The sequence below is a fragment of the Oryx dammah genome, unplaced genomic scaffold, assembly GCF_014754425.2.
Source record: "Oryx dammah isolate SB20612 unplaced genomic scaffold, SCBI_Odam_1.1 HiC_scaffold_29, whole genome shotgun sequence".
In the NCBI taxonomy this organism is placed as follows: Eukaryota; Metazoa; Chordata; class Mammalia; order Artiodactyla; family Bovidae; genus Oryx; species Oryx dammah.
In genome coordinates, this window is record NW_024070213.1 from 8218835 (window position 1) to 8227215 (window position 8381).

At 61.9% G+C, this 8381-nt stretch overlaps 1 protein-coding gene across 4 annotated transcripts in view; it reads left to right on the plus strand.

Moving 5' to 3' along the window:
- Positions 1 to 8381, plus strand: part of MRTFA (myocardin related transcription factor A) — a 203289-nt gene that overhangs the window by 186051 nt on the left and 8857 nt on the right. For all 4 annotated transcript variants that reach the window (XM_040233243.1, XM_040233244.1, XM_040233242.1 and 1 more), the window contains 4 exons: positions 1443 to 1518; positions 2174 to 2335; positions 5754 to 5929; positions 6375 to 6506. In XM_040233243.1, coding sequence (XP_040089177.1) covers positions 1443 to 1518; positions 2174 to 2335; positions 5754 to 5929; positions 6375 to 6506 — 546 coding nt within the window. The remainder of the gene's footprint in view (positions 1 to 1442; positions 1519 to 2173; positions 2336 to 5753; positions 5930 to 6374; positions 6507 to 8381) is intronic.

The window sequence follows — 8381 nt, forward strand, 5'->3', positions numbered from 1 at the left end:
TTCGTGTTTAGGATCACTGCAGCTCTTAAGAGGGGAAGGCAGTGGCGCCCACTCCAGCACTTCTGCCTGGAGAGTCCATGGACGGAGGGGCCTGGTGGGCTGCAGTCCACGGGGTCGCTAAGCGTTGGACACGACTGAGCGACTTCACTTTCCCTTTTCACTTTCATGCATTGGAGAAGGAAATGGCAACCCACTCCAGTGTTCTTGCCTGGAGAATCCCAGGGACAGGGGAGCCTGGTGGGCTGCCATCTATGGGGTCGCATATGACTGAAATGACTTAGCAGCAGCAGCAGCTCTTATGAATTAGGTGTCTATCTTCACCTTAATAGATGCAGCTAAGAGAGGTTAGCTAACTTGTCCAGCTAGTCAGTGGCGAGCCAGGGTCAAACCTTGCTCTGTGGACTCCAGTTGTTTCTTCCTCAGTACATGAGCCTCTTACCCCTGCTGTCTGTAAAGACCAGCTCTGGCCAGAACCTGCTCTGCTTTCTTCTCCAGCAGCACTTCTGCCCACCACAGATGGGTGACAGGCCGGCCCTGAGCCCACGGCCGCCATAAGCCATCTCCTGGGAGCTCAGCACCACAGGGCTAGGGCCGTGGCCAGGCCAGGGAGCAAGTCTGGACCTTGCTGCAGGCGTGACGTCTGCTCTGGCACTTCATTCTCCACCCTGTTCTACTCTACCCGCCTCTGCCCTGTCCTCTCCTAACGTGCTGGGTAGGAGAGGTGATGGTCTTGGCCGATGGCTTGAAAAATTCTGGTGCAAAGCTTAAGAACACAAGCTCTAGAGTGAGACAGATCCAGGTCACATACACACTATACCAGGAGCGCTGGGCAGTGGGCTGGCTCTAGGACTGTCGGGGCAATGGCTTAATTTGCCTGGAGTCTCATAAGTGCAGAAATGAGGACATTAGACTTTAAGGAACTAGAACTATGACACCACATATAAAATTAGTTCAGAGTGAACAGAAAATGCTTGTGGTGTCAGGCAGTGCCAAAGATTTTGAAATAAGATGCAGAGTTATATTCAGTATGATTAGAGCTCTGCAAAATTAAACCTATCTTCTGCATGGAAGAATGACTAGAAACAAATACCCCTGAGTACTAACGGTGGATAACTACATGTTTTTTTTATTGTTGTCTTTCTAATTTTTAAATTTTCTTTAATGAACTCATATTACTTTTATGATAATAAAAGTCATAGATTAGAACATATATTAGTAGTTCAGCCTCAGAGAGACAGATGGTCCTCACAGGTGGACGAAGCCCTCAACAGGTGCCTTGAAAGTGGATGTGCCCTCCCCAGGCCTCGGGACCCAGCAGTGTCCAGGCTGAGCTCCTGGGGCAGCCGAGGTCACCCACTGAAGCCACGGCTGCCTTTTGGTCTTGTCCAGGCCTTAAGCTTGTGACCTGCATCTGAGAGCTGCTTGGTGTGTTTTTTCCGCAGACAGAGGACTACCTGAAACGGAAGATCCGTTCCCGGCCGGAGAGATCAGAGCTGGTCAGGATGCACATTTTGGAAGGTGTGTGTTAGACCAGAAATGCTTCTTCATGCAAACCCTCTTGCTCACTGTCTGCACCCTGCACCACCCGCGTTTCTTCTTCACTCTTCCTCGTTGCCCCCATTCCTCACAAAAACGGGGTATGCAGTCCTCTCCCCCAGCAGTGTCTCCAGCATGGATTTACTTCCATCCATTCGTGCTTTTATCTGGTATTTACTCCAGCACCTGTGAAGTACAAGTGAGGTCATCCCAGGCAAACTCTGCCTGCCCCACCCACACACTTCTTTCCTCATTCTAGGGAAGGAAAGGTTTGGACTTGAGTCGATCCATTTTTTGTTCAGTTTGGAACCCACTTTGGAGTTGGAAGAAGACTTTCCTAGTTTGAACCCTGCATGTGGCAGGAAGCCACCGAGGCCCAGAGCGGGGAGGCAGAGTGTCCCCTGCAGCAAGTCCTGTCGTCTGGGTCTGCTGTGCCTAGTGACCGCGGTTGGGTGTGACCGCACACTGTCCTCAGTGGGGCCCCCACCCTCTGTCCTCGTGAAACTTCACACCGGGTCCCCCACTCTGCCTGGTTCTGCTGGTCTGCTCCTTCCCTGGCAGGAAGGGGAGGTGCTTTGGGGTTCCAGGACAGAGCCTGCTCACCCCTGTATCCTCTTCCACCCTCTCCCACATGCAGAGACCTCGGCTGAGCCCTCCCTCCAGGCCAAGCAGCTGAAGCTGAAGAGAGCCAGGCTGGCAGATGACCTCAACGAGAAGATCGCGCAGAGGCCTGGCCCCATGGAGCTGGTGGAGAAGAATATCCTGCCTGTGGAGTCCAGCCTGAAGGAGGCCATCATTGGTGAGGAGCCAGGCCGCCCTGCGTGGACCCACTAGCCGGCACATGGGGAGGGCCGCCAGGCTGCTTGCTCCCTGACTTCCTGCTTAGCCTGGGGCAGGGGAGCCGAGGCGTGGAGAATCAGAGCCTGACAAATGGGTCGTGCGAGCCTGGGTCAGCGCCCATGGCCCAATGGATCAGCGCCGTGCCGGAACAGCTAAGCCAGTAACTGAGGCCTCCGTCTGCTCCCCATCTCTGAACCCAGGGGTCGCCCCTCTTTTCCAGAGAAGGTGGGTAGGTGTCAGGGTTGGTGTGCGCAAGCACATGGAGACGCCGAGAACTAGAAACCATGCCTGCTGCTCCTTTTCATTCGTGACGCCCCCTTTTGGAGCCTGACCCTTTGCCCAGATAGTTCGCTTACAAAGGCCGACAGACCCCAGCGGGGCGCTAGGTGCACGGACCCCAGCCCCACGAGGCAGACCACACCCCTGGTCCTTACGGAGCTCAAGCTCAAGTGCAGACCCAAGCAGGGAAGTAGGTCCCAGTGGACCAAAGGTCACCCAGCCCAGCCCTGACGGTGGGGGCTGGCGTCAGGGGAGGTGAGGCCAAGGTGGGGGTGCAGCCCGAGGAGGAGTTGAAGCGTCTGCGGGGGAGCAGGGGCACCTGCACGCCAACCTGGAAGGGGAGTGTCAGAAAGGGGCGGGGGGCGCCACAGGCCCCTGTGCACGGTCAGGCCTGCACCCCTGATCCCCTCACCGTGGTGAGGTTGGGACAGACGTGCTTCTGTAGCTGCTGTGGGCCTGAGATCTGCCCTGGGAGGCAGCTAGAGTGCTCCCACCGTAAGTGTGAGCTGGGTCTCTGGGCAGAGTGGGCACAGGAGGGCACGGGTTGGCTCAAGGCAGGCCAGGTGGGGCCCGGGGCCCGGGTCAGCAGAGGCAGGCCTGGGCCTCACCTGCACCAGTGCAGAGGTGGGTTGAGCTGGGGGTCTCAATACCCTCTTCCCTGAATCCCCCACTCCGCCCACGTGTTTGTCTTGCCTTGAGTCAGTGTTCAGTCGCTCAGTCGTGTCCGACTCTTTGCAACCCCGTGGACAGCAGCACGCCAGGCCTCCCTGTCCATCACCAACTCCCGGAGTCCACCCAAACCCATGTCCATTGAGTGAGTGATGCCATCCAGCCATCTCATGTCAGTGTACTCCCACCCAAATCTCCAGCACATTCTACAACAGCCCCTAGTTACGGCCAGTGGTTGGGCCAAGGTCAGTCTGGACTCTACCGCCATCCCAGATCTGATAAATGTTTCCCAAGAGTTGGCCGGGTGCCAGGCCTGCGTGAGCCTGGCCATCACAGACACAGAGCACACTGCTGCCGCCCTGCGCGGGCTCGGCCTGACGGGAGAAGGCTGTGGTGTGCACCAGTGACTTCGTGTCTCGCTCCCAGGCACAGGTGGCGCCGCCTGCTGAGAGAGGCCTGGGCCCTGTGACTTGGGAACCGAGTCACCTGCCTTCCGGGAGCTCACAGGCTCCACCTGGCGCAGTCCTAGCCGCCTGGGGAGGCTCGGGAAAGGGTTGGGCCGTTGCAGTGACGTTCATGATAGAGCGGCTGGCCCTGCTGTCGTGGACAGCGCAGGACAGTAGGCACATGGCCAGGCAGCCGGGGCAGGGAGGTTGCACGGCTGATGCGCATGATTGGGGCCAGCGTAGAGGTTGAGTCCATGCACCGAGTAGAGCAGGCACTGAGGGCCATTCTAGGCGGAGGGTCAGTGTGGGCAGTGGCCTGGCGGCCTGGGAAGCCGTTGCGTTTGGCAGCGAGATCGTCAGTGGTGGCTGGAGAGAAGGGGGCATTCTCTAGCAGTGGTCATGAGGAGGAGGGATGGGCAGAGGGCAGCTGTCGTCCATTGTTCAAGAGGAGTGGGTAGGGTGGTCAGGAAGGATATTTAGACTGAGAAGCGGGCAGGTTTAGGGCTGAGAGGATGCGTCACGGGCAGGTTGCGGACGGGGGAGAATGGGAGCAGGAGGCAGAGGTTGGGGAGCCTGCTGAGGGTTGGGGCCGGGAGAGGCCTTGCACATGGTCTCTGTCACCTCAGACTCCCCTACAGTCAGCCGCTTAACACTCACACACCCACTTCCAGTTGGCCTGAAGGAGGTGTGCAAAAGCCCCAGAAGTCTTCCCCGAGCCTGGCCCCCTCAGTACCCAGGCTTCCATCTAGCAAAGCATTGGCTGTGCCCCACAGCCTGGACTGTGAACTCCCGCAGGGCAGGACCCTGCAGTGACCCCTGGACTGAATTGGGGTGGACCTGAGGTTCCTCCATCCGCTCCCTGGTCCTGCTGGTCTCCTCTCTGGGAGTGAGAGGCCGGGGGAGGAACCTGGGCCTCGAGCGGCTGGCAGGAGGCACACGGTGGTCAGAGGCTGTGCCCCCTCGGGGGGCCAGGAGGGTCAGCCTGGCGGGTTGCGGGGGGGAGTGTAAGCTCAGGGGCATCCTGCCCAGGTTCCCGTGGCCTTGGGTCACGGCCCTGGACGGGGAGCGCTCCAGGTTGTTCCTTTTCCTCGTCTGTGGTGTGGCCCCTGCTCAGCCCTGCGCCTGGTCCCTCTGTGTGGACAGCGGCTCGTGCCGCGCTTCTCTTCTAACCGTGATGGCCACGGGGTTGTGACAGGAGTCGTGAAATGCCCTGCTCGCTCCGTCCCCTTCTTCACCTCCCTCTGCGTCTGGGATTCCCACACTGGGCCCCCCAACCCGGGCACACAGGCCTCCAGGCCCTGTGCCCTACAGCGGGGAGGGCAGGCAGTGGCCTTGCTGCCCCCGGGCCCTGGGACTTTGAGAGCCACTGGCCCTGCTTCACCTGGGCGAGCAGGCGGCCCTCCTCCCCTCCTCTGCCCTGCCCTGCCCTCCACTTGCACAACCACCGGAGGCTGAAGAGTGGGCTGTTCCTGGTCTTCAGGGAGTCAGGCAGCCCAAGGGAGGAGCTGCACCCCCATAGCTGTTCCCCAGACTCCTTCAGCCCTCCTCTCAGGGTCCCCAGGGTGGAAATACAGTGCCTGCAACAGCCAGGAAACAGGAGTTGGAGGCGGCGACAGGCTTGGGAGGGTGGGCAGACGTTCGCCGTGAAGACTGAACACTGCTGCATCTTGTCTTAGAGGGCAGAGGATGGGCAGAGACGGGAGGACTACAAGGAGCGGCCTCCAGGCTGGCGGGGCGAGGGGGCCTAGCGGGCCAGTGGTCAGGCCTCTGCTGCCAAGGCAGCGCCGTGAGGGCCGGTAGGACCGACTCTCCTGGCCTTCGCTTCGGGGCTGTGAGGACAAGCTTTCCTCCAGCTCGTTTAGGTGCAAGAGGCAGGGCAGCTGCCAGTTGCCTCCTCCTGCTGGCTGCGGGGGGAGAGGACAGCCTCTGGCTGGGGAGCAGGGCCCTCAGCCGAAGGAGTCTCACCCGGGCCTTGGCTTCCAGTGGGCCAGGTGAACTACCCGAAAGTAGCAGACAGCTCGTCCTTCGACGAGGACAGCAGCGACGCCTTATCCCCCGAGCAGCCTGCCAGCCACGAGTCCCAGGGCTCGGTGCCGTCGCCCCTGGAAGCCCGAGCCAGCGAGCCACCGCCCAGTGCCACCTCTGTGTCCCCTGCTCAGGTGAGCTTTCTCCTCCGCTCCCCAGGGGCCCAGACCTGCTGGAGCTGCCCCGGCGAGGTCCCTCCCTGGGCCCAGGTGGGGCAGGGAAGCCGGGAGGTGCTGCCCCGCTAGCTCGGGTTGAGGGGTGTTGGCAGTGGGCCCCTCGAGTTACATTCGGAGGCCTCCCTGCCGCCCCGTGTCCCCTCGTGCAGAACAGCTGCCTCTCCTGAGTGTGTGCAGGTCCGTGACGCTTTCTCCACCCTCTGCTCCCCCTTTTCTAGTACCCCCTCCCACCACCACCCTGGAGGCTGCTCTTCTCAGCCTTCCTTCCTCTGCCCTCAACAGCGACCATCAGGGGGGTGACGGCCGCCCACCTCTGGGCGGGCCAGGCAGGACTGCAGCGCCAGCTGGAGCCTGGAGGCGGTGCAGCTTATGGGGTGTCCTCACGTTCCCACCTCTCTCCCAGGTTGTCTCTCAGCTCCCCGTGGGCCCAGAGTCCGGAGAAACGCTCTTCCTTGGAGAGCAGCCTCCTCTGCCTCCCAGCCTCACCAACGGAACCGCGGTCCCCACCGCCAAGCCCCTCCCCACCCTCATCAAGGTACAGACAGACCCCCAGCCCACTGCCCCTTGCCCCTGATGCCTCTCTGACTCCAGTGTGGGGACAGTGTCTGCAGTGGGGGTGCTCACCCTCTCCTCCTGGCCAGGGACAAGCAGAGGCCACCACGGGGCTACAGACAGCCTGCCCACTCCCTCCGCGGACGCTGGCCGCGGTCACGGCCCCGGTGTACTGAGCGCAGGGCAGGCTGTCACTCCTGCCCCCCCCATGCACGGCCTCATGAGACCTTAAGGGGATCGAGTAGTGAGGTGGTGGGCCCACAGTCACTGGCCAGCTGTGCTGGGAGTTCGTCTTCATTCTCTTTCTCCAAGTCCTGACATGAAATACCTGAAGGGGCCCCAGTTAGCCTCAGCCCACGAGATGCCCACGGGCACCTTTGCACGGGGACTTGGTGCTGGACCGTGAGGGTTGAGTTCAGCAGCACCACGAGCCAGCGTCTGGGCCTGCCCGCCCAGCCGAGCCTCCTGCCTCGGCCTCTGGGGCCTTGGCCCTGCCTGCCCCCTCCAGCCTGTGCTTTGCGCCTGCTGGGCAGGGGCCCTTCCTTCCAGCCCCACTTGCTTCTGCGCTTGGCTGATTCCTGCAGTCCCTCCGCATAGGCCCTGGCCTGGAGCCCCTGGCCGCCCACGTTCCTCCCGCTGCTCGCAGCCTTGGCCGAGCCCCCCTGTGTTTCCAGGTGCTCCCAGTCCCTTTGGGCTGGCGCCCCGCCCCGGGCCTGCTCCTCCCCGCCCCGGGCCTGCTCCTCCCCGGCCCGGGCCTGCTCCTCCCCGGCCCGGGCCTGCTCCTCCCCGGCCCGGGGCTCCCGGCCGCTCCCTGGGCAGCCGGCTGCACCTTCCTTGTCTCTGTGGTCTGTTCCCGACTGGCCCGGACGTCTGAGGTTTTCCCCCAGATTTCCTCCCCCAGACCTGCTGCTTGTCACAGGTCGGGTGCCTGCCTCTGCCCACCTCCCCTCTGTGAGAACCGTGTGTGTGTCTTTATCCAACTTCCTCTTTTCTGGAAGCACCTCGGCCTCTGGCTCCGCAGCCCCGCTGTGAAGCCTCCTCCAGAGGAGCCCCAGCTGCCTCTGACGGCTTGGGTCGCTCTCCCCTCCGGGTGACTTCCCCGGGCTCCGTCTCCTCCCTTTCAGTGAGGTGCTCCTGGCCGTTCTGGGCCTCTCTCGCACGGTCAGCCTTGCTGGGGCCTCTCCGCGGGCCCCTGTCTGTCCTCTCAGGCGTGCTCTGGCCCCAGCGGCCCCTCGCTTTCTCCCCCTCTCTCCACACCTGGGCCCCCCGACCCTCTTCCCCACTGCCATGGAGGGCGCACCATCAGAGCGCAGAACCCTGAACCGTTAAACTGCTTGGCTGCCGCAGCTCTGCTGCCCCTTCTTCCCCTAGTTGATCACCTCTTTACTCATCCTGTCAGTCCTCAGGGCCCCCTAACCAGACCCCCGCTGACCCCACACAGAGTCTCCGCCCTTCCCTCTGCTGGTCTCTGTGCAGATGCTGCGAGGCCCCCTCAGTCCTGCCCGGCCCGTTCCCTGCTCACGTGCCCCACTCAGCTCCACCCGCCCTCACCCCAGAGGACCCTCGAGGCCCAGCGGGAGGCTGCCCTGTGTGCCGGCTGTGGGTGCACACAGGAGCTTTTGGAGTCTTGGGCTTGGATCTCAAGTCCTTCGTGGGTGAGATCACAGGCACTGTGTGGCCTTGAGCCACTGACTGCCCGGAGCTGCTGCTTCATCTTCTGGTAGACACGCCGGCTCCCAGCAAGGCCGGGTTCTCACCATTCTGCATCCCGTGTGGAGTGGCTGTGCGAGCTCCCAGGGGCCCTCTTTCACCCCGTGTCCTGTTCCCGCTGTGCTCGGGGTCTTAGGGAGGCTGTCTG